The sequence below is a fragment of the Colletes gigas genome, unplaced genomic scaffold (genome assembly GCF_013123115.1).
Source record: "Colletes gigas isolate AHSC1104 unplaced genomic scaffold, ASM1312311v1 Colletes_gigas_Sc00005, whole genome shotgun sequence".
Classification (NCBI taxonomy): Eukaryota; Metazoa; Arthropoda; class Insecta; order Hymenoptera; family Colletidae; genus Colletes; species Colletes gigas.
The window spans coordinates 4,523,413-4,548,994 of record NW_025106634.1 but is presented as its reverse complement, the minus strand read 5'-3'; the positions used below and the strand labels follow the sequence as shown (position 1 = coordinate 4,548,994).

The 25,582-nt window shown below is 48.4% G+C and overlaps 1 protein-coding gene across 8 annotated transcripts in view; it reads left to right on the top strand.

Annotated features, from left to right (window-relative positions):
- Positions 1 to 25,582, top strand: part of LOC122395425 (ankyrin repeat domain-containing protein SOWAHB) — a 138,098-nt gene that overhangs the window by 104,714 nt on the left and 7,802 nt on the right. For all 8 annotated transcript variants that reach the window (XR_006258976.1, XR_006258974.1, XR_006258975.1 and 5 more), the window contains 3 exons: positions 17,447 to 17,545; positions 18,003 to 18,008; positions 25,504 to 25,576. Coding sequence is in view for 5 of the 8 variants with exons in the window: in XM_043392990.1 (XP_043248925.1) it covers positions 17,447 to 17,545; positions 18,003 to 18,008; positions 25,504 to 25,576 (178 nt within the window). In the remaining 3 variants the exon portion in view is untranslated. The remainder of the gene's footprint in view (positions 1 to 17,446; positions 17,546 to 18,002; positions 18,009 to 25,503; positions 25,577 to 25,582) is intronic.

The following is a 25,582-nucleotide window of genomic DNA, read 5'->3' as shown; positions in this document are numbered from 1 at the left end:
CCGACCCGTCCTCCGCGACCCTTCTTCTCCGACGTTCTTCCGCACCCATCGATATCCCCGCTTCCTAGAGACGTCTTTGGAAATTGGTTCAAACCGTGCAACTCGCGCCTCTGCCCAAGAGGGACTCTGGGGGCTGCTATTACGCCCGGAAATATACGGTGCATCGTTGAACCGGATGAAAGAGTCTCTTGCGAGATATAGTAATTTACTTAGGTATTTGCGTTGGAATTCTTTTAACCAGTTAACTGTGGCACGCTCGTTTGAGAGCGCGCACCGTTTTGTGTCGCCAGAATCGAGCCATGACGAGTATACTCGTCAATCACAGAGTAAGTTGCGCTGGTAAGATATTGGATCAAAAAGATGGGTTTATTTTATAAAATTGACAATTTTATTAGTAATATTTACTTATTTGTTTAACATACACATATATTACATACATATTAAACTAAACACGCAATAAAAACCCACTCGATAGCTAGATATCTTCGGGCCAGTAGGTATCAATAGGCTCAGCGCCTGGTCGGTGTCACGCATTTGTCCCATGACTGACCATACCTGAAGGAACCCTATTATAAATCAACTTTCTGACTTTTGCCTTTGCCCCTTTTAGGCTAACATCTAAAAAACGTTATCATTGCACATAAATAAATTCGTTATGCGAACTGGTAAGCTGTTTCAGCCGGTGCATACGGGGATGCATAAGTTCATCTCAAATTATTTATATTTTTTATTTGCTTGTTTTATTCCGCCATGGCCTCAAAATATTCTAAACATCTTGAAATTTAAGAATATGTTTTGTTTTTCTCAAAAATTACAATTTAAATAGTCAATGGTAACTACTTTATAGGCATGACGAGTATACTCGTCAATACACAAAATCGTGCCACTTCTCCATGACGAGTATACTCGTCAATCACAGTTAACTGGTTAATGATTCTTAAGATGATAGAGTTGGGAGGGATCGAAATATGTTCAATTTACTGCGTATACTCGACCAACAAATTGATATTGGTCGAGCGCTTGCGAGAGAGTTAAGAGCGCAGCCCTCTGCCGGCGCGCGCCGAAAGTTGATCTAACCTCGACGAAGTCTCGGTGCATTTTTATCGTTGCAACAACGTCCCTGGAAGATTTCACGGTAGATATTAAAGCGTCGGCTCCGTGCCGGCAGGCAACAGCCTCAAGAAAGGAGGAATCCTCTCGCGTCTAGGACGGATTCTTCTCCGAAGCGTGTTGCGGTATCGCGGCAAGAAACGGCCGACTCGTTCGCTCGTTCCCGCGGCAGGTATCCGCCGGGTGACAAGCAACGTGCACGGGGCGAAATTGAGATTTCACGCACGTCTGCACGGCAGCAAGGTAATTGCGTTAAACGGCTTGGTTGCGTATGCGACTGCTGCGCCCACCTGTGTCCAGCCGGCGTCGCTGACTAAATAATAGAATTCACGGTGCGCGCTCGGTCGATCGCTAGCCGCCAGCCTAGCAAGAGGAGAAAACGACGTGGACGATGCGTTCGATTAAGCGTCATCGTCCTCGTCATCTCGCTCGCCGACACAAAACCCTATGGCCACCGACTACCAATCACTCCCCGTGATTCACTGGCCTTCTCGATGTCGACGCGTTCACTCTCGAACCGATACAATCGATTTACTCGCTTCTCGAGACCCTCCACTCTTCGATCTCGTTCTTTCGTAAGACAACACTGCCCATCTCGACGTCGAAAATTACTCATTTACATCTCTGAGGAACTTCTTTAACATTTTGGAAGTAGAAAAGTTGATTCTCAAGTTTAGAAATCGAAATTAATTCTGGAGAGAAATCTGTAGCTATATTAAGGAGTTTCCTATCGTTTCTCTTGTAATTATGAAATAGAGTCTGCACACTTGTACTAAAACTTAACCGTATCAGCGAACCAACGTGCGACAATTATACAGGTCGTACACGACACCTCGTGTTATTATTCGCATTTATCGATAGATGGAAGTATGAAACAACAGTACAGGCGACGGTTCAACAATTTTATACAGTTTAACCGTACAAATCGCTTAATGGTTTATAAATATTGGAAATGTCGAGTGTGTTGCCGAAATTTTCCAGAGTTTTTCGGTATCAAATTGCCCCCGCGTTGCATCACTGGCCAATTTACTTTTCCCCGTCGAGGCGCCTATATCTTTAATACGTTTCTCGTGGGAACGATTCTCACTCGCACGATGCACTTTACCGTAGGCCTCGATCGAACCTCAGGGCCCGGACGCATCGCGGTAATTTAATTGACGCAAAGATTGCCACAAAAAGTTCATCTTTACATAATGGTTCTTTTCCTTTCCCAGCGATACCAACGATCATCGACGTTTCCCATGCTCCGGCGCCGCCGCATTACCCCGTGCCCCACGAAGACCCCCTTTCAGGACTCCTAAATGTCCCGAGCGTTTTGTTTTTCGTTCTCCCCCCCTGTTGGAAATCTCTAACCCTTACGACGCTGACGTCTAGCGGTATGGTACGCGATACGATAACGTACGAAGCTAGAAAATATCGGAGTCCCTGTTTACATAATTGCAAGAACTCTGTTTCAAGTCGCGTTACACTATAGACACGCTTAGCCTTGTTTGTCAAACGGACACGAGGCTTTTCCGCTGCTATAAAAGAACTCCTATCCTACAGGGCCTTCCAAAACCAGAACTCTGAATTGAATTGAAATGGAAACTATAAAATTCGATCTTTGGGAAATAGGTTGAACGACCAGAATAATTCCAATTTCTCGAGCAAGAGTTCTTATAATCCAACGGTTCGAGCAAACGTGACGATGGAAAGTTTCGCCCCCGTTGTTGGAGAGCCCTGTACGCTCCAAGAATGAGACTCGAGTGGACAAGAGACGACTCGAGGAAAGTCCGGGATCCAGAAAGGAAACTGGCACGAGTCGTTCCCTCGATTGGATTAGGCCCGTTGCCTCGTAACGTCGGTTCTGCTTTCGTTTCTTTCGCTCGGTGAAAACGTTTACCTTTCCTTCCGTTCGGTTTGCTGGACCCGGCCGGGGTAAAATGGGTCCATCTGGCCTCATTGTCGGCGACAACGATACACGGTCGCGTGCATTTCCTCGTGACCGGTCGCAACAATTTTACGGCTCTTTTCTTCGGGATCGGTTGACCGTCGAATCGGTTAGGGACGTCTCTTTCCGGGAGGCGCGCGACACATTTATCCCCACGGTTCGCCTCAACGACGACAAAGCCCCGTTCCGCGGTCGAATAAGGGGGCCTCCGGCTCTCTGTCTTCTGCAACCGAAATCCAATTTGCATGAACTGCGGCCAAAATGGACGAGGTAATTGGTACACAGTAGGGATTAGGGCTGCGCCGGGCGACGGATGTCCCGGCCGCCTCCGTTGGCTCGGATTCCTTTCGGAGCTACGATTCCCGGGGCTCTGGTTTCTTCTAATTGCGACCGGCTGCTTTTAACTTAACGTTTAGGGCCCACCTTTCGAGAGTACCCGACGAGAAGAACGGTTCGAGGGACTCACGGATGAGCGATCCGTTTCGAACTTTCAGTCCTTCGCGCGATTTAAACGTCTTCGTAATAAAACACAATTATCTTATTGAGAATAAAACTGACACTTAGAGGAACGAATAAATCCTCGTTATAACAGAATTATCGCTGTATTAGAACAACAACACAGCATTCGTATCCATTACAGACGCGCAACTACGCAACTATTTTATTGAGAAATATAATGAAACTGAACTGACCATCAAATGATGACGCTTCTAGTGAATTGGGAGCAAACGAGTGCGTTTTATGCGAACTTCAAATAAAAATAAACGTTTCCGTGAAAGTCCCGCTGTTTACGATTTCGATCAGGGGGCTGACCGCCGTTAAAAACAATAAACGGTTGAAGCCGTTCTCGCGTTTGCAAATCGTTTCATTGTGAACCGCGGGGATAAAGCGTGGGGCCGAAACTAGCATCCGAGATATCGCCGGGGACAAAGCAAATCATTCGAAGAGAGACGCGTCCTCGCGGTTATGGCACGGAAAAACAGAAGAAGAGGAGGATGAAGAAGAGGAGCTACAGGAAGAGACGTCGCTGGCGGAGACGGCGGTCGTACGGGGTGGAGGGAAAGAAAGAGGAGGAGGACGGTCACATAAATACGTACGCAACGCAAACAAAAACCCACAAAGGACCGCGCTCGCGGCAGATACGATCTTGCGGCATGCAGATACGAGCATACTAATCTCTCCGAGAGGTCTCTCCCGAGGAAACCGTGTCCTTTTGTTGTATCCGTCTATGAAATATATTGGTGTCCTATCCCCGACGTCCGACACGAGGGAACGATTCAATATCGTTCCGACTTGCGGGGATCCACGGTGCATTTTTCCGCGACGGTGCGCCTCTAGATCATCGGCGAACGTACCGGGGGAAATAGAAACCCACGGGGTCACGGAGGAACGGGGAACAAAGGCAGGATCCAGGATTTTTACTAGCAATATCGTTTTTATCCAGGACCAAATCACTGTTGGTTAGACAATGCTCGATAGAAACATTTTTCACTTTACGCAGGTTAACGCATTGAAGTCCATAGGTGGACATGATTTTTAAGGAAAAAAGTAGTATGGTACTAAAATAAGGTAGAAAGTTATAAATATAACTTGTATCAATAACTTGTACAAGGAGCTCAAAAAATTAATTCTTAATTACTCTTGAATTTTATCAAGACTGTAAAAATCAGTTGACAAATTGTGGATATGCTAGTTTCCAATTGTTTAAAAATAAAGTCAAGGTTCAGTCAGACAGTCAATGTGTTAAAGGAAAACGATTCTACGTAGAAAAGTACAATAGTTCTCAAATTGTGTAATGATTCGTGATAATTCGAGGGAGATCTCCCCCAGTTAGGAGGGGACAGAAACGTCCAACCTACAAACTCTGTTCCTTTTAAGAATCGTTACCGGTAATGGAGGGAAAATATTTTTGTAAACGCAGATTTTCTTCGACGATCGTAATATCTTATTTTAATCTGGCGATTACGCGGATGGGGGGGGGGGGAGGGGGCTGGCACGTAGCCCGGTACTCCTGGAGGACGGGTATCGAACGTCGGTGTCTGGTGGTTTGCCGGATCACGCGTCGCGTACCTGGCGGAGTCACGGGTCGCCGCGGTACGTCCTTCCGTAGCGGAGTTTAAACGATTAACGCGAGCGGTTTCCCGCGAATAATCGATGTCCCCGATGTCCTCGGGCGTACGGCAAAGTTCTCGGGATCCGGCGCGGTATTTCACCGGGGATTACCCGGCTTACGTTTTCGTTCGATCGCGCGGCCGCGTTCCCGGGGAGCTCTTTCGCAGTCAGGAATTATCGGGCCGCGTGCTGATTATGTTTACCCGGTGCCGTGCCCTCCTCTTTTTCCTGTTCCCTTTCTCCCCAGCCACCCGGCGATTCTGGTTCTTCGCGGCCGCGTTCCCTTTTCCCCCCCGACGGCGTGGGAAATGCCTGGGTTTTTCATCGGGCCCCCGGGGGATTACACTTCCATCGAGCGCGGCGTCTGGACGATGACAGATAAGCGGTGATTTGATCAAACGTCGCGGAATCGAGTCGGATATTCCACGCGAGCACTCGAAAGAACACGAGCAGATACACTTTTAGGATGATTCTCGCGAAAACCGTGAAACTATGTCCTCTAACCGTGATCCTCCGCTAACTTTCGCTGGTACCTTATCGAGGGTGGTTATAAATTGTTCTTTCGTTACTGATCGTGAGATATAGACAACTAGAAACTGTTGGGGATGACTCAACGAACAATATCGAGGGAAAGAGTAGCGAACGTTATCGAGGAAGGGTGTATATTTTTATTCTTTAGACAACATGGATGCTCGAAGCAGTTCTAGGAACTGTTGGGGATGACTCAGCGAACAATATCGAGGGAGGATGTATATTTGTGTTTCGTTTGAATTGGTGAAGATGACGAACAATATCGTCCACTGTAATTCGTAAAATAACATTTGACATGTAACAACGAAAGTTACACGGCGTGAAATAAATAAACGCGAACCATAGGACCGAAACAAATTGTCATTCCGACGTTAGAATCTCACCTTTCGACCAGTTTACAAACGAGGACTAAAATAGAGACGATAACAGGTACTCGAACCCCGAAACTAATTTTCTCACGACTTTTCTCTTGCCGGGGACCCCAGTATTTGGCAAGGTCCACGGTTCCCGGTGGCGACAGAAATTCTGAAACGTAGCTCATCGGGTGCAGCCACGTTGTACGCTCGCGACAGGGGCTATCAGCGTCGAGGAAAACGCATCGTATAACGATCCGTCAAGCGAACGGGTCGGGTCGAGCGATGCCAACTGGTCTGGTACGGTATGAATCAAGCCCCGGGTACGACGAAGATCGCGATTCGTTCGAACGGACAGCCCGGGCCGAAAATACGTTCGCAGAAAGAGCGACAGCGTCGAACGTACCACGAAGATTCACGATCCCGACGGGAATCGAACGCGAGTCGATCGCAGATGCGGAATTTCTCGGGTGTCCCCTGCAAGGGGCGCGAGGGGGAGGGGGGTAGAAAGGGGTAAGCCGCTTTGCGAACCATCGGAATCGAAGGAGGAAGGGAGAGTAAGCGATTAGGTAAACCCTGGATTAGTTGGACGCCGGTGCTCCCTTCGTTTCGGATCGGTGGCCGGGGCTGTGCTTGCCTCCCACACCCCCACAACCCCCCCATCGACCTCTCCTATTGGCCTAGGAGAGTTCGATTGCCGCCACTAATAATGCTACCCCTGATTTACATGATTGGATCGCCGTTGCGAAATTGAAACTGCTGCCCCACGCCGACAGGTCCCGGGTCCTTGTATCGGCATGCAAATGCTGGAAATTAGCTGGACGCGGGACGGATATCGGACACGTAGTTCGCAGAAGAACCGAATTATGTTGTACGACTCGATAGGAAATGATCCACGATGTTTCCGCTAATTTGCGGGGCCCTGATTCGGATCTTATTCGGAACCGTTGATAGGGTTTGAAACGACGTAATGATTCTTTCAAGAATAATGAATAAAACTCAGCTGTGGTTTAGGAGTTTGAGTCTCAGAGTAGTAAATTGAACATTTCAAAGACATTCTGATATTGTAATTTGGTGTTTGTTAGAAAAAAAGAACGAGTCTTTGGTAGCTAGGAAGCGTTTAACGCGTTCGAGACCGCATGTAGGTCAGGTTGTATCCAGGACGGTCGTAACATCTTCCTGCGGCGAACGGTGCCAATCCTCCGTTTCCGGTCTCCCACGGTTGCACGTGTAAGAAGCGCCCGCGACACGTACATTCGCTCTCTGACCGAGTGCTCCGCGAAATCGTTAGCCGGCGATGCTCGCCGATGCGAGTCAGCGTTTTCCAGTTAATGGACGCTGCTGATGGCAATGTCTTGTCGCGTCGCGGCTCGACGGAGACACCTGCGACGCACCGAAGACGCGACGAAGGAGCCTCGATTTCTAACCGCGATCGTGCTTAACCTGCTCCTCTCTGATTGCGTAAAGGCACTCGCGTCCCCGTGTTCCCCGGAAACGGAACCCGGTAAACCTGTTACAACGATCGTTCCATTCCGGAACCTACGCCCTGACCAGTCGTATTCTAACAGATTTTCACGAGCGTTTTGCAAATTAAACGCTAGCACACGTAAAATATCAAGAAAAATGCTTTCTATCGACTCTTTCTGCTTTGGTATCGATTCGGTATCATCGATCGCTCGAAGTCTCTTGGCGCCATACGTTACGCGGTTTCTCACGACTCAACGAGGGAATTCCTTCTGTTTTTCCCATAGGTTTCTTGATGAATCAAGATCGCATCTCTATTTATTATTTGTGTCGCCGGTGTCTCGCGAATCGAAACGTCCCGTAAATCGAAGCATCGTCTAGTTAACGTCGCGGACAGTTGATATCGCGCGGCGGAATAATGGAACGCGATATCTCGTGACGGAGATCTAACGAAGGAATTAAAGACTCCGTGGATAAGAATCACGGTCACAGCTCGTTTGAGCGGATGCCTCAAGTGATTTCAGTTACACCTCGTTTGCACGATCCGGACGTATACGGCTCTTATTATTTCCTCGATCTAGGGAGCCGGTGTTTCCAGTCGCGCCGACGGATTGAAATTGCAGGCTCGATGGCGTCGGATAACATTGTGATCGCGACGAAGAGAATCCTGGTATCGGTTCGGAGTGGCCAGCTAGAGCTGGCGTTACCTGAACAATCGAGCGTCCAATTTCCAGCAATCAGTGCGTAGCCTCTCGCATCGTTCCTTCGAAACATGGGAAACACACCGGAATTCAAAAATACAATTTTCGAATTTTCTTTTATTCGTGGAAACGAATAAACCCTTTCGCAGACCAAATTGTCCACGAAAACGAAACTTTGTATTTAGACAATTGGTCATAGATCTTATCTTCACAGTTGAGATTCAAGAGTCTAGATCGATGTTAACACATTACAGACAGGAAACGAGTATTCTCGTTTTACGACAAGTGTGTATTTCTCTAGTAATTTCTCCGACATCGGTTTTATTCATTCTACTAGTATTTTTCTGGCAGTCGAATACATCATAGTAGTTAATTTAAAAGCTTACTTTTGGTCTAAATACATCATCCGTCGTATAAGAAAGTTTTAATAAGAATGCCTCGTCGTTAATGTGTTAACGTCTAGTCTTGAGAATTAATTTTGTTAGCTCGTCAGTGGGAAAATCGTGTCACCCATACACGTGGGTTTCAATTCAGTGACGTCTCTAAATGACCAAAAACAATGTCTGTAGGGTTTCATGTTGTAAAGAAACGGTTTCTTCGGAGGTCTCGAATGGTGGACATCCGGCGTCGCTATTAGGCGCGATATCAGCCATTAGAATTAATATCCCGGTGGTAAGCGGCGTGTTGCTCGTTGGTAAAAGTACAAGACGCGAAGAAGCCGTGTTAAGTATTACCTTGGATGTGTGGCTGGCGGCGGTAGGGCAATTTCGAAACGTAGATTCGTACGGATTGTATCGACGGTCGAAAGTGAATTTCTTCCATCGTGCCGATGGATCTACGCGGGTACGGATTGCAGACGGGGTCGTGTTTACTCGGCGTGCAGCTGGAATTACGAGCGAAAAGGAGGGAATAACAAGAAGGGGCCGAATAAATCATAAAGCACGGCTCTTCCGCGCTATGCTAATGACACCTCCTGCATCCTGTGTATCCTTGGCGCGGGCCGCGAAAGTTCCGAGTGGCACGCCACGCGGTCGTTGTTCGTTTCTTCTTTTTACGGGACCCTCGGCAACACACCTCCTTGACGCAATTGCAGGAAATAAAACACTCTTCCTCGACGTTTCCCCCGCGTTCAACGGGCCGAACAACGGCGCGAGACGCCGCGATGCAACAGCCGTACTCGGCCGTGTAACGAGACTGCGGTGCGAGAAAGAAATATCGCGCCACGGTGTTCGCGTTCCGACCGGAGAAAAATGGGCCCAATTAATCGCGGACACGATTTTTTCGCTAGATCCACGCGCGTTTATAACGCGACCCGCGATAAGGCTCGCCTCGCGACCGGGGAAAACGTCGGAAGACAGCCTTCGAAGCGGCGTAATTGGTCCGGGGCCAACTCTTAGTGGACAATATTTTAAATACTGCTTATCGTTTCTTCTCGATCACTCTATATTTATTGCTCCGGTCAGTTGCTCTAATATTTTATAAATATTGTGTATGTATAGACTCTTTTGACTGGTAAAAGTTTAGGAAATGTTTACTTGTTTTACCGAGATCCTCATTTTCCGTATTAGGCTCATAATACTCGTAATATTCAAAATAATATCGTGTAGCACCTCTTTTCTTAACACTAAACCTACCACGAACCGGTCAAATGACCGTTTTTAAAATTTTGTTTAGAATTTCTAACGTACAATGTTATTCTAGCGCACATTTAGCTTCACGATTTTTCTTATAGCATACGTACAATGAATTTTTCAATATTCACTTCTATTCTTATTGTTTATTTTCTGAGAAAAATATGTAGTCTCTTTTGCCTATAACGATCGGCCGTCTTATTTTGGCCTCTAGAATCTCCCATTAAAATTTGTCCCAGAAGTGGCCGAACACCCTGTATATAGTCCAGTATTCAGTTTCCATTGTCTTAGGACAGTCCAATAACGCGTATTAAAAATACTAAAACTTTAGACGCGTGCAGTTCCGAAACTACTAGGGTTTTATTAATTATTAAGGTATTGTTAGAAGCGGCAAGGCCTCCCCTTTAAAACGGTTTTTGGTTTTTGTCGATCGGACTTACCGTTTTCGAGATATCGTAATTTATGTAAAGGGGTATTTTTCTTAATTTGACTATCGCTGTCTTCGTCTGACGCGTCGCGCTGGACCTCTTTGTCGCACGTGAGTCGTGACTGTCGTGACCTACTTCCGCGTAGTATTTCCAAGAATTTACTACGCACTGTTTACTATTTTCACGCGCCCGAGTTCATTGATAATCAATGAACGTAAACAAAGGCTTCGGACCCTCGTATCTAAGAAACTAGCCACCGCATCGACTTGAAATTAAAATCGCTATATCTCCGGAACTAATAAAGCTATCGACTCGTACAAACGCTCATTTTAAAGGGCATTTCATCCTCTATCTGATGACTATAAAAACTACTATAATTTATGCTATCTTCTATGTTTATTTTCACATTTACTTTGACGCTACATACCTAAAGAAGTTTCAGCAATTCCTACTGATCGTACGACTGTATATTATACGATATAATGCAAAAATTAAGCGATTAGAAATCATTTGACCGGTCATGGTAGGTTTAGTGTTAATAACTAAAACTCCTTCCGAGATATTCTGCTGTAAACAAGACACCCTCTATACACTTGTTAGACAATTGAATATCGAAACTAGTTTCAATCCATATTTCTAAAACACAAGATACTTATAGCATCCGAGCTAGCAAAAAGAAGATGGCCAGAGGGTGACGCGACCCAGGCAGGAAGATGCATCCGTTTTCGAGGATTCAAACGTCTAATACGCGTCAGATGTAAGACACGGTCGGTTCCAAGGGAGAATTCGTGACTAATAGACAGGATCATGGTCTAAGGCGATATGCGTCGGGCATAGACACGAGACAAGGGGGGCTGATCAACAGGCGAGGACACGCGCCATCGAGCACGCGCCGATAGATCTGACATCTCGACGCCCGACGCCATACACGTGACCGGAGGCTCGTTACCCGGCATCCTCCTGTCTTTCTTACCTCTGGTTACCCTCCTCCCCCGCTGTTCCTGTCGGAAGACACGCGCTCGACGTCTTCCCCCCTCGATTTCCCGGAATCGACTATTCGAGAGATCGAATCGCCGGGGCCAGGATCGGGACGACCCACCACGAGTAACCACGATCGGTCGCCGAACCGGCCGCCTCCTCCCCTCCGGCTCGAAACCCCAAAGTCGAGATGAACGCCGGAGTTAAGGAGCCACGGTGAATCTGTTAACCCCGGCGAGCACCGGGGAAACAAAGACGTCTCGGGAAACGATTATTCGCGGAGCCCTGTTAGGACGGCGCACCGATCCGGAGGGACGATACTCCTCGTCAATTTGTATCCTTGATTCGACGCGATCATCTGCGGGTAGATGGTATCGTAATATCCGGGGACAGGTTACGGGCGAATCGAGTTCTCCAGAATACAGGGTGTCCCGTCATGGACCCGCCTCAGGACTGGGTTATACGCATGAAAATAATTAAAACAGTTCACGTAAACATACGTCCTGTTCTTCTTTAACACACCGTATTTGCTCAGCTTCGCAACAAATACGAATACGAAGATATAAACTCTAAAATAATCGTCGTTCCCTGCGTCTTGCAATTTTAAATAATCGGAAACCCGGAGCTCGACGTCGGGAATAGGAAACGAAAGCGCGTTTAAGAAAACTTGAGGAAGGTTCACCGTTCCCCGAGACTCCTACGCTTAACAAGGATCCAATTACGCCGACTACGGATGCCCGCGGCCAAAACGCCATCCCCGTTCCTCGTGGAAGTCGCGAACGTCGTCTCGGATCCGTCGATCTTGCGTTAACCGAATGATCCCTCGACTTTCGGTATCTTTTACGGAAGATGGAAATTAGGAGTCGAGGAAAGTTCAACGCGGGACGTAGGTATTGTCGAAAACGCTGTAACTTTGTGAATTATGCTGTACGAATATACGCATGGAAATATCTGTGGAATAATTGAAGATGCCTTGGTTCAACGAAAAGGGTTAGACAATCGTCTTGATATCGATGGATACAACTGAGTCCAGCAGACTTTCCCCTAGATCCGGTGTTAAAGTGGAGGATCGAGCGTCAGCGACTGTTAATCAGCGCGTAGGAATCGACGATGGGCGCAGAGGGTTCACCGGTGGATCTTTGGAAAAATATTTGGTCCTGGATTTAAGGGGAATCGCATACCAGGGGACCGAAGACGGGGTCCCACGGGAGCCAAAGGGAGGAAAGGGCCAACGACGCCGGGACCAACGAGACGGCCACTAAATATTGTGTTCGCGCAGAGAATACAGCTCTCAGGACACGTGTAAGCGGGGCCGCGGGATTCCGTATGAGCAGATCGGCCCGCCGATTATACGCTAATTCAACGCAAATTCCTTCCCGGAGATATCTGTATCGCTCGCATACATCAGAGCCCGCGGTAGCTGGCTGCCGTTGTTGCTGCTGCTGCTGGTTGCTGCTTGGCCTCTGCAGAGGCCTGTGCCGCTCGCCGTGGCTCCAAGCGTCCGCAGCCTCCGGTTAGCTTAATCAGTACCCACGAGGAGACAACTATATACCAACGGCTACATAGTTTCGTGCACATATGGCGTCCACACATCGACCCCGCGGATACGACCGACCCACGAAACCCGGGACGGTTTCTTTCTCGTCCCACCAGATAGAGGAGCTCGCGCGAAAACGCCGCGACGTACTAATTAATCCGAGATTCGATTATGATATCGGGACGCGTACCGTCGAAAACATGGACGGGGTGGATAGAAATTGAGCTGGGCTATTATTTGCCCTGGAGAATGAATGTCTTTCTATGTCCCTAACTGCACTACCTTTTCTCATAAATTAAGATATTAAAGACTTGAGTAAGACCTTTACCTGTAACAGTACCTCTAAGAATGGCGACACTGGATAAAACATTTTTTCGTATGGCCCTGACTGAAACATGTTTACTTTAACACCTACTCGATTTTAGGAGCTCGCTATATCGTGACTCGAACTATACTTGTGTTGTATCAGACTCATCATAGTACATGAAGGGGGTAAGAATCATTACTGCAAAGGATATAATAAATCGTGCTGGAAGACTGTTCCGATTATCGATAGAGACGCATCCCCAAGACGCAAAGATGGCGGTTAATCGGGAAGAAAGCGATGTAAAGCAAGGGCCCGCGACCCCGGGGAACGAAGATACGCGGAACAAAGGCGGTCAGAAATCACTGTACGGACCCCGGTTCGACGTAAAGGTTCTCACGCATGACGAAGGGGGATTTCCAACGGAGAATCCCGCTAAAGAGTGCGAAGACGTAGGCTACCGTCTACCCACGGTGCGCGCGGCCCGTTCCGTGCGCGCCTTTCGGTCCAGGGCAGAGGACCGAAGATATATCACGTTGTCGGCCGACATACCATTCTTTTGCGGCACCGCGGCGGCCGACACAGTGTGCGCAGCGTTCACAAATTAAGGAGCGCCAAAGTCCACGGGACGGCGTAGGTATGGCGCTATCGCGCTTCATAAAACTTCGTTAGCACGCTGGAAGTAGACGGGGCCGGCGAGAGCCCCGGGTCTGTGTAACCGCGTATAACCCGCTGATGGCCTCGCGGGGCTACCGTAAAAATTCATTTTCTACCCGCGCGTGTAATTTCCCCCGGATTCTTGCATCTTTCGCGCTGCCGGACCGTATTAGGCGGACCGTGTTCAACCGGACCCCGATCCCCGTCGCGCTAGACTCGCCTGTCGCCTAGGAGATCCTAATCTTGATTACCAACCCGCGTTCCTTTATTCGCGGGTAAACGAGATTCATCGTCGCCCGCGTCTTCCACGACGAACCCACGCCCCACGTCCTTCCTCCCTCAAGCGCGATCATTTTCGCGGATTTCTTTTAGGTCAACTTATATTATCGTTCGAACAGACGCGGACGAAAGCGATCAAGCTCGAACAAAACCATCTATGCCATCAGTCTTCGTCATTTACATGCACTAGGTAGATTTCGCTCAAACTAACGATGTAAACAATTGCAATGAACTGAAATATGTTCCAACAGCTTCAGTTAAAACATTGCAATTCTCTATTAGTTCATTACTTTTTGAATGCTTCGAAGGAAAGTTGATTTCCATTTGCCAATTTGATAGAAAACAACATTACGTAAACTATAATTCAGTTGATTTTCACGAACTTATGGACCTTCGACCGCACGTAAAAACGAAGCCCCCGATGGAATTTGCTCTGTCCACCGCGAACGTAAAAGTGTTCCATGGGACACGGGGCCCCCACCCCACTCGGTTGCAAGGGGTCAATGTTTGTCGAACAGCAACGGTCTCAATTTCGATCAGAGAATCCTTTGGCAAGTGCATCCTGCCGGAGGAACGGTATTGGCGCCACGTGCCTCTAATATCAACCAGGAGGTCGTATATCCTGCCGGTGCGTCGCTCGTTAATTTGCTGTGGAGGCAGTGCATATAGGGCCAGCGAGCGCACAAGGTGCACCCCACACGTGGTCGCACGTACACGCACACAGACAGTGGAATGGTCCGCCGGTGAGCGTCCAGGCCGCACGGTGGCCACGTAAACCCGCACACAGTGACGTTCAGGGTAAATAGGCATACACGAAAGGGGGGGTCGCGCGAGCGCGTGGTTCTCGTCATTAGGTACGTAGCCTCGTTAGGATGAGTTTTTCCGCCGCTAATGAGGTGGTCTGCAAGTTGTCTCTGCGGCGTGCAGACGGTCTGGACGCGCACCGGCTCTCCGCGCGGATCACCCGGACGACGACGGTCCACCCGGGGCTTCCTATGACGTCCGCGCGAATCTGGAGGACCCGGCGGACACTATTTTTAATCTACCCACGGGAACGCTGGACTTGACGGAATTAAAATTCATGTACCCCCCGGGTGCGCCGCGGTCGGTTGCTTATATCCCCGACGCCCCGGAATCCTATATTTCTCTCTTAGCGGACGTCGCGGAATAATCCGCGTTCTTTCCGGCTGTTACGCGAACACCGGAGATTTTCTCTTTTCGCTTCGTGTTCGCCCGCGGAACTCCCCCCCCGTGATACCACCGACCGGTGGATCTCTACGAAACGGAACCTGGATACCGAGGAATACTCGTTAGCGACTCCCCGCCGACGGTGTACGCCTCGATACGAATATGATTCGGTTATAGGCTGGAAAGATCCCATTACCGTTATAATCCGATCGATTCTGGTAATATTGCGTTATGTTGGCTCTTTTATTTATTCCTCGTATGGGTTTTCTTGTTCATTACTGTTCCATTTTTTATTATAACGAAGTAATATATTTAATACGCTTCGTATTCTACTATTTAGGGATCACGTGGCAGATTACATCGAGTTACGACTGAAAGATGTTAACATTGGAAATTGTCCGTTTGGAAGACGCTACTTCCGAACGATTCGATTTAATCCAAATCGATCTATTTTCGGAGCGATGTCTTTCTTGATTCGCCAGTAATTTCGAAACACGGCCGTATCGGGGAATAGATGCCCCGAAACGGTGACTCAATTTTCAGGAGCTTGCTCCGGTTAATGAGGCACCGAAACGAGGGACCGCGGAATCGACAAGCGCGCGAGCGTGTCGCCGTTAATAGCGCGATGGCGCGTCTCCGCGCGCGAGCGGAAAGTGATATTAAGCGTACACAGCGTCGCGTTTTTCACCGAAACCCGGGCCCATTAAATTTACGAGCCCGTCGCGGTAACTTACAAAGTATAATAACGTATATGCTCGAAATAATCCGTCGTCGGGATAACCCGCTATATGGAAATAGTCGGACGTTTTCAACAGCTCGATGTCAAAGCTGGCCACCGCGAATATATTTCAACGCTTAAACGAGCACGCGGGTCGCTTGAACCGCCGCGGGCAGCGTTTCGGATTTCTTTTTTTTTTTTTTTTTTTAACCACGAGTATTTACATTTTACTCGCCCCAGCTATTTTTAACCGGTTTTATTTCGCGACCGAAAGCGGCGAACCGTTTCAACGAAATTAAATCCCGCGAACTTCGTCGACATCAAATTCGCGGGTAAAATTCTTAGATGGAGGATGTTGAAAGAGACGCTGAAACGTTCACATTTTTCTAATATTTTCCACGAAATCTTGTGGTCCTCGAGGGACGCAAGGTTCTTGATTTTCAAGTCCAGGCCATTTCTTAACACACTACAACGAATCGAGAATTCTAACTAACATTCTGACTAACACCCTTCGTAATAAACTATGTTTATTGCATAATTTCAAGGAGGACTTAAGTTCATACTATTATGAACAGAATGTCATTCGATTTTTTACTTTAGATCAAAGACTGCGATCAACACCGTCGACATAAGGAACAACATTTATCATTTCATCCAAAGTCGACAAACGTAACGGAAAAAAACTATTTCTATCTTGAAATGTTAAAGAATATATGTGGAAAGTCAAACCCTTATGCTGTAAAAAACTTGTCAAATATCGCTTCTCGCTTTACCATCTCACACGAGTCTCCCTTCTCGTAAGGGGTTAACAAATTCAGTCCTATCGATAACCTTTCGTTTCCAAATTCTTTGGATCGTGCACGAGGCGACCCGACGCTCTTGCCAGCCCGATCGATCGACGTCCTTCGAACCGTTTTCCCCTCCCGCGGGGCGTCAGCGTCGATCTGAACCCGAGCCAAGAATCCGACGGGGTCGCGACAGTTCCGGTGGCGATTTCCCGTCCCCCGTCTGAGATCCACCAAAGTAATTCGAGCCACTCGAGTCGGTCTTTCTGGCGTGTTTCGACGTTGCACCAGCTCTCGTCCCTCTCGCTGCCCCCGGTGATCGACTGCTCTCAAAGTGCTCCTCCTCCTCTCGAGTGCTGTCCGACGTCGCCATTCATCCGGCTCGTTCCGGTTGACGTAGCCGGGTGCCGTTGCTTAATTCGCGAATATTTCACCGGTGGCTGCTCTCTGAAAATACGCTACAGCTGCTCGCGTCGTGTCTACAACCGGCAGGAAGGGGGGTAGCCACGCGATTTTTCCAAAATATAGACGACCGCGGAGGGGCAGGGAGACGGTAAGAGCCGTAAATTTCCGTCGTTGCGTATTTTTATGCCTCATTTTTTTTTTCTCGCCCCTTCCCACCCCCTCACCGTACGCGACCGAATAATCCGCGGACTTGATAATTCTATTCTCGAGCGCGGCGATGATTTAAGCGACCGAGCGAAGAGTTATTATCCACGGTGTTGTTGCGCGTGTTGCAGACGGCTTTGCACTGGGCCGCGAAGCACGGCGACGAGAACATCGTGAAGCTGATAGCGGGCACCTACAAGGACTACATCAAGAGCGTCAACGAGACCACGGTGAGTGGCTTTTCGATCCTTTACGTTGATATTCGATCCGCGACACGCTGAAACGCGCCGGTGAATTTTCAATTTTAATCAGTTTTGGTCTCGATTTTTTGGAAATCGAAGTCACGGGTTAGAAACGCTTGGCTAAAGTCTGGGACGAGTCTTGAATTCGTGTCAAGCGACGTAGCTCGCGGCATAAACGTACCTGGGGGCAATATATATCTTTTAGCAAAGATGTTATGCAAAGGTAGTCGCATAGAGAGCGCGTATGGATTTTTTAGTACCACATGGTACCGTCTTTATGGGCGGGAGTAAGTTTACGACCCGTATAATATCGCTCGATACGGGATATACGCGAGCAAATGTTTTAGAATTTATCGAGTCGACATCGTCGATAAAGCCGGGCTACGGCTCTGATTTCTTTTGTTTTCTGTTCCCGGGGGCTGCTCTGCGATCCTGATGCGCACAGAACGGGGTAAGTTTCTCTATAGTTACTATCTTAGATGTATGTCGCGAAATCCATCTTTTAACGTGGTTGGCCGCCATGGTGGTCACCGGTGACCGGCGTCTAAATTGTATTTAGGGGTTGAAACGACCCTCTACCATTTCACCAATTTTATTAATAAAAATTTGCATAAAAATCCGCAGTCTAGTAGTAAGTAATCTTTGAAAGGTTGGTACTGTTCGTCGGTGTCTGAAATAAGGACGAGAGTTAAAGAAACTTTCTACGAATAAAAATCTAGGTGGAACCAACGATCGATCGCGATACAGTAACGATTCGTTAAACCCTAAACGTGATTCGTAAATTGAACGTTTCTAACCCTCCCAACCGTGTGTAAATATCTGCCAGCGTCGAATTTCACCTCTGCTGTGCGAGAAATGAATGCATGTCAACCCCAAACGAGGCGTTCATTTTAAGAATCATGAGAATTCCAACATCGAACGAAAAGTAGGGGGTGAATCTTGTCAAAAATAAATCGCGAGAAATGTCTAGCGTAATCTAGCAAATTTCACCTCCGTTGTACGAGAGATGAACGCACGCCAACCCCGAACGCGATGTTCATTTTAAGAATCATGAGAATCCCAACATCGAACGAAAAGTAGGGGGTGAAATCTGTCGAAAATAAATCGCGAGCGATATATAGCGTAATCTGCGAGCGGCGGGCGCGCGAAAGGAGCGCAGAGGGCTTGCATTTAAGCGGGCCGCGTGTCTCCGGAGCGCAGAGAACGAGGAGAGACGGCGGATGTTCGTCCTCGAAGCAGGAAGGAAGGAAAGAGAGGGTCGGAGTAGGCGCATCGCGCGGAGTTGGAGCCTCCGCAGATAGGATCGGATGTGTGTGGTCCGCCGCTTTGCTCTTTATAAGACTTATATAAGCCGGAGTGCCCTTCGCGGGGGGAAAGAAACAGGGCAGAAAGGGGGCGGAGAGAGTGACCGAGGAAGCGGAGAACCTTGCTCGTTAGCGGCTCGCGACAAACACCGCTGAACCACCGCAGACGTTCCTCGCCCGATGGACGAACCCGCGAACGACTGGAACGCGATGTGCAAACTTGGAAAAATCGAGCAATTTTCGATCGAGTCAAAAGAGAACTTCCGCGAAAGAGTTACGCGTCCCGAAAGCGACGTCTAAAAGAACTTTAGCTAATATTGGACACAAGTAAACGCCATTTGTATTTCCAACATCGTTGAACTAGTTTGTTTGAAGTCTCTTAATGTTTGCATACGAAGAAGATCGAGTGGTTTTATAGAAGAAGACATTTTAATGTCCTGTCACCAACGTATTCACGATTGCTATAGCGAGACGTGGTCAAACTCGATTTTCTCGTAAACGAAACATCAAACGGTTAAAAAAAAAATGTTATTCCTTTTTTTCGACTTATTTTCGTACGTAGAACCCACCCTCTGTCCGATAGTACCACCCATCCGGTAACGCCTTGTATTAAATAAAATAAATATTAATATTTTATGAAGTGAAAAAGTAAGCGTGGAATTTAATTTTCAATTTAGGATCGGAGATAAGTTCGATAATATTCAATTTTATATCGTGACCCGTTCATCGGGGGGATCTTACGTATTTTATTGCGTAAGGCTCCCGCGTTCTCTCTACTCACTTCGAGAGATCGCAATTAAGGAGATTAGCGGCGTAATGGCCGCAGATCGCATCTAATCGCGATCATATTCGCCCGGCGGTGAATCTTATAAATTCCCAAAGCACATTTGTGCGTCTGCCTTGTTCCCTGCTCGTTTGCTTCGCGGCGTAACCCGAACCGGCCTGTCGGCGCCGTGACGCCTTTTTCTCCCTCGACCCTTCCCGCCAACGACATTTTCTCGTTAACTTAATAAACGATTATAAAAACGACCCAGTCCGCCATTTTTAATATCTCTTTACGTTCCGTTATTCCACTAATCTCCAAAGCTCGCGAAGGCTACTTTCAATGTTAACTATCAAAATTCGCGATCGAATGTGTTACGAGAGATGTAAATATTTTTTGTTTACTCGCTAAATAAAAATTTAGGATCGATGCAATTCTGAAATGAAACGAACGTCCCCGGTATTAGCAGTGGACGATCGAGCCCACGGTGCTTCGATTCTTTAAAAAACACGACTCGCGTCGCCTCGAGTCCGGCAGGCTCTCTGTTTTCGGGGGATTAGTGCTCGATTTAATAAATACGCGTGTATTCGTGTAGGTACGAACAACGTGGCGCGGCTAATCCACTCCGGAATGGATCCATCCTCTATCCGGCTCGTCTTTTTTTTCCTTTCCGAGCGGCGGCGGCTTTAGCAGCAGACGGTGGAATCGCGGCACGGCGTAATCTGTCACAGCCACCGCTCTCGCCGTAGTTTTCTGCCGGCTTATCCCGCCACCGCCACCGGGTTCTCTCGCTTAATACTCCCGGGCAAATGAAAAAGAGGGAAAAAGCGCCCGTGGTACCCGTCGCTGGATCCTAAGTCGCGTATCTTTGTCGGTTGGACGCCGCGATTTTACACCGTGTAATATCTGCTCGTTCCGTGTAACCGTTCCGAATCGCCGGAATTCCCTGCCCCGGACACTTTTTATCCCCTTCGATCGCGCACCGGCATTTCTTTCGCGCGGCTTTCCTTCGGTACAAAGTACTTTTCACCTCCCTTTTGTTGCCCCGATGCTCCGTGAACCGGGGCCCCTGGCGTTCCTCGCGCCTCTACTGGGTGTCGGGAAACGTTCAAAGTTAACTTCGGGTACCCCTATCCGTTCGTCGATACTTCCTGTTTACGTTCATTATCACAATGGTCACCGGTGACCGCGTGGAACCAACAACGTGTCATTTCAAACCTTTCAGTTTTCGTATATTATTCAGTATTCGTATTTTTGAAGTACTCCATTTTGCATGATATTCCCAGGATAAAATTTCAAATTCAACGAGAGTCCCAAGACGGGGTCATTGAACCCTTAAGTGGACTCTCGATCTCAACAGAATTATTTTACTTAATATTGATTTTTACCCAATTTCCTTTAAAACTATCGAGACCTCCTCAAACACTGGTACACAAAGATCATATCGTGTGAAAGCATCCTATTTGAAAGGAAATAGTTTGTCGATACGTTAGTTTTGCGACGTCCCTGGTATAAGGTGGCCGCGACGGGCGGGAAGATCGCGTCCTCTTCCTTCGAACGGCGTTCTTTCGCAGGTGCGGCTCGTTTGCCAGGCGGATAGACACATCACCGAGAAATTCGTCGCGGCGTTTCTTCTCGCGAACGATACCCGCCCCGGCGAGGTTCCTGGCCGGCGTTAGAACGGGCGCAGACAACCGCGGGGTAACCTCGCAGACGGTGGATCGCAGTCACGAGCGTAATCTGTCACGGGTACCGCTTCCACCGTAGTTTTCTACGGCTTATCGCGGCATCGGCTCGCATTTAATCCCCGCAAAAAACGGTGCCCGTTCCCCACGGGGACCCCGTAAGCCGCCCGTGTGGCGCCTGCATCCTTGCCGGGCGTACGACAGCGAACGACAATGGCGATCCCACCGGTGGACCCCCGAGACAACGCCGGAATCTGTCGTCCGTACACCGGGTGACCCGTTTCGAACGATGCTCCCGTTAAATTTTCGAACGGAGTCGAGCAAGAACACAGTGCATCCAATTTGCAACAAAGTTCTTTGATTTTATTGTTAAATTAGCTGTGAGAGGCACCCGAGTAGATGGGAACTTCCCATGCTCTACGCCAGAGGGCCACGCTCTTGACTCTCTCGCAAGTACTCGAGCAACCTATTGGTATGTACACGTATAGGGTTGAGTGAGACGTCTAAGGCAGGACCCAGGACAAATTATAGAACAGAATGCTGTTGTCGTTAGGAATGTGAAGATGTAAAGAGCAAGAAGCATGTATATCATGGAAGCATAATAGAACCACTAATGGAAAACTTTTGATGCAATTTTAAACTGCAATCAAGCAAGGCAAAAACTTAAAAGCCCAACAATTGTAATCAACCGCTTCAGAATTGGATGTTCCAAATTATTATAAACGCATCAAAAGACTTTTATTATAATTTAAGAAAACGACGAGTTTCAGTCCTGCCTGCACTAAAATTGTATGCGAAGAGAAGAATAATGGAATCGAGGCCCCGTAAACAGTCCGTCTATATATCGTTCTGTTAATATCGGATTCCGCAATAAACGCCAGTGACAAATGGGTCGAAACCGCGATCATAGGCGAGAGGTTCCGTGCACCCCCGTGTCGGCCAGACTTTGAAAAAGGGGTTGCGTTCGACGGCGGTCGGGGTCGCGAGGGGGGGGCAGAGAAAGAGCCGAGAGAGTTATTCAGCGAGCATCGACTCTAATTTATTTCACTTTAAAGTCCCCGCGTATAGGTGGGCGAAAGTCAGGCGGTCGCCGAGAGAGGAATAGAAAAGTGCTCGTATGGGGTGCCGACACAGAGAAGTCACCCTTTTCCAACTCCAATAGCACGCGACACGTGTGTCCTCGCGACAAGTGGCGCGACACCCTTCTGCCTTCACGCATGCTCGCTCTTTCTCTCCGCCATCGGCCTTTTCCATTTCGTACGACGCGTTACGCGGTGCCCTTCCTTCTCCTCTTTATACATCCGGGCGATATATTTTAAAGTAGCATTGTCCCGACACGCCGAGTCACCGCGCCTCGAGACAATATCGCCATCCTACCCCGATGAACCCTTCCTTCGCCCATCCCTTGGCGCTTGCCGGGGATCTCTTCTCGCTGCTGCCGTGTCTCCGACGCCCCGGCGCCCCGGAACACCTCTTTCGGAGTTTTCCCTTCTTCCTCGCGCGACAACCTTCGGGAACGGGACAGCTGCCGGCCACCAATATCACGCACGCGTATATCACCCTTGAGGATTTTCAATTTTAATATTTTCCTACATCGGGGCCGCCTTTACGACCAGCTAAATCATAACGGCCCTTCGCGCGGACGATTCCGACATTTTGTATTTCGACACCCTCTGGATATTGGCTCCTATAACGCGGAGAACCCATTCTTTCCTCCCTACAGGTGCTCCGATTTTCGTAGATTTAATGCGATCCGTACCGATAGTAAAATTACCTACGTTGAAAATCGTTGATCGTTCGATGGACAGCAATGATTCGTAAAATGAACGTCGCTTCGAGGGTTGACGTGTTCATTTGTCATACAATAGAGACGAATGTTCGTACACAGCTCTGTCGCTGAATCTTATACGAACGTTCGATTTACGAATCACGATCTGAAATTGCCCTCGTAGACCACGAAATTTATTTTGTAGGCCATTGAAATCCTGCACCGATCATCGTATATTGTATATCCGTACCGATAGTAAAATCATCTACGTTGAAACTGGTTTATCGTTCGATGTACAGCAAATGAACGTCATGCAAGTGTTCAATTTACGAATCACGGTCCTAACCCAGAAATTTACTTTGTACGCCACTGAAGTTTACGTTCACCGTGTCAAACTTAACTTTCCGTGCACGGCGTCGATCCGGTAGAAGTTAATGGATCAAAAATGGCGCGCGTCCCGACCTTCCAGCGACGGATCGTCCGCGTTTTCACCTCCGCCGGTATAATGATCGGTGCACGCACACGATTACGCGCAATTTGTCGCACTTATCGAGGCGGACATCGGGAACGGCCGATACGTGCTCGCTTTCGCGAGTACCGGTTCACCGTCGCGAATTTCCACTTTGCATACGATATATTCCAAGGTCGCTCAATTTTGTCGCCGTCCCGACCACCGTGATCGATCCTTCCCCCGATCTTTCGCAAAAATTGCACGATCTTGCCCGGATAAGACGGTCCGTTTCGCTGGTATCTGGGCCCGACAGATTGCGAACAGCAGCTGTTACGAGGCGGATTAGTCGGCGATATTATATTAATTTTAACCGACAGTTGCACGTCGTTGGACACCGGGCGAGATAGTCGGTCAATTAATAACATAATACGCCGCGAAAGAAACAGAAAATGAAATCAAACTGCTTGGAAGTAAGAGTAAACCTTAAACGTGGATACAAAATCTCGTTATTTACAAAGTAATCGAAGGTACAAAGCAAACAGAAACGAGTCGAAATTGACGCGTTTCATCGTTAATTGCGTAAAGCAGCCAGAGAAGCGGGACAAAAGCGGACAGGGTGTCGTATCTGCCATAAAGAAGGATTACACGCCACTCGGGCCCCCGTATCCTCTGACAATGTAATCCCTCATCGTGCTCTAATAACACGTTCTTCTCCTCGCGGGCTAACACGAAGGATGGCCGTGTCCCCGTATTCGCGCGACACGCAATTACGATGCAAACGATACGGAACGAATGTCTTCGCTACCGCGGGCAAACGCACGCTCCGCGATAACGGAACCCTGAGCACACACCGAACACGGAGACGAAAGAACGAAACGGTGTAAAATGCACCGCCGGTATCGATGGTACGCGAAATCGTGTCGCGCCGGTGGAAATATCGGACGGACGTTATCTCGCAATTAGTATCGCGCGGAGGGCGCCAGGTGAGAAGGGGACTGGCTGGTTTTCCTACGTCTCGTCGGGGCAAACAGCTGCCCGCTCCGACTTCTCGATTTTACAGAGATATTAACGATATTGCCTCGATCGAGTCGACCCGTTTGACCGATACGCCACCGGTAACGAGACACTCGCGGGCGCCCAATTACCCCTATAAATTAATAATTCAACGACTACGCGCTTAATTCAAACTTTCGAACGACCTGCCGCGCTGCTATGGTCGCCAGACTTTGGCTGGAATTGCTTCTATGGCGCCGCCTCCCGTACTCGCCATCAGAGGGCTACGCTGACAACTCTCTCTCGCAAGCGCTCGAATTTCCTTACTCCCTACGTATAAACGCGACACACTTCGAACAATGAATAGGAGGGGTCGATGTCACTGATCGATATCGACGATGGCTGTTGGTAAAGTAATGATTGACCGTGTTCATTTTACGAATCATTACTGTATCCGTAACTTTCGATCAGAAGCTCATTGCACGGAAGATTTGGCACACATTTAAAGAAAGGAAACGGTTGGAGGTTAACGGTGCAGCGAACCGGATGAAAGTCGGGAAAGTTCATACGCGCGAGTCCCGATCTATCGTCGCACGCAACGTTCGTTCGTTTTCGCGGCATCGCGTTTCGATCTCGTGTACGTGCACGCACACGTCGCCACGGCCCCCCCCCCTGAAGATAATATTGTTGGTCGCGGAAACGCGAATTCGCACGCTCCGAGTGATATTCATAATACGACCGCCATTAATTCCTCATTGTCTCTGCCGTTCGTCTTTTCCTCCTTTTCGCCTTTCCTCGAAGGGAAAGGACGCCGATAAGACAGCCGACGAGCAGTTTCCACCGTGTCTCGTCGCGTGTGCACGCCGATTTTTCCCGCCGCCCGGAGATCGACGCGATTTCTGTTGCGTGTGTGGCCCCCTTGTCGCCCGGCAGGATCGAAAAGACCCGGTTCGAACGCTGATCCGCGACTCATTTTTTCCAGGGATACACGCCGCTGCACATCGCGATGCAATTCGACCACGAGAATATCTTCAATCTTCTAGTCCAGGTATACGGTAAGT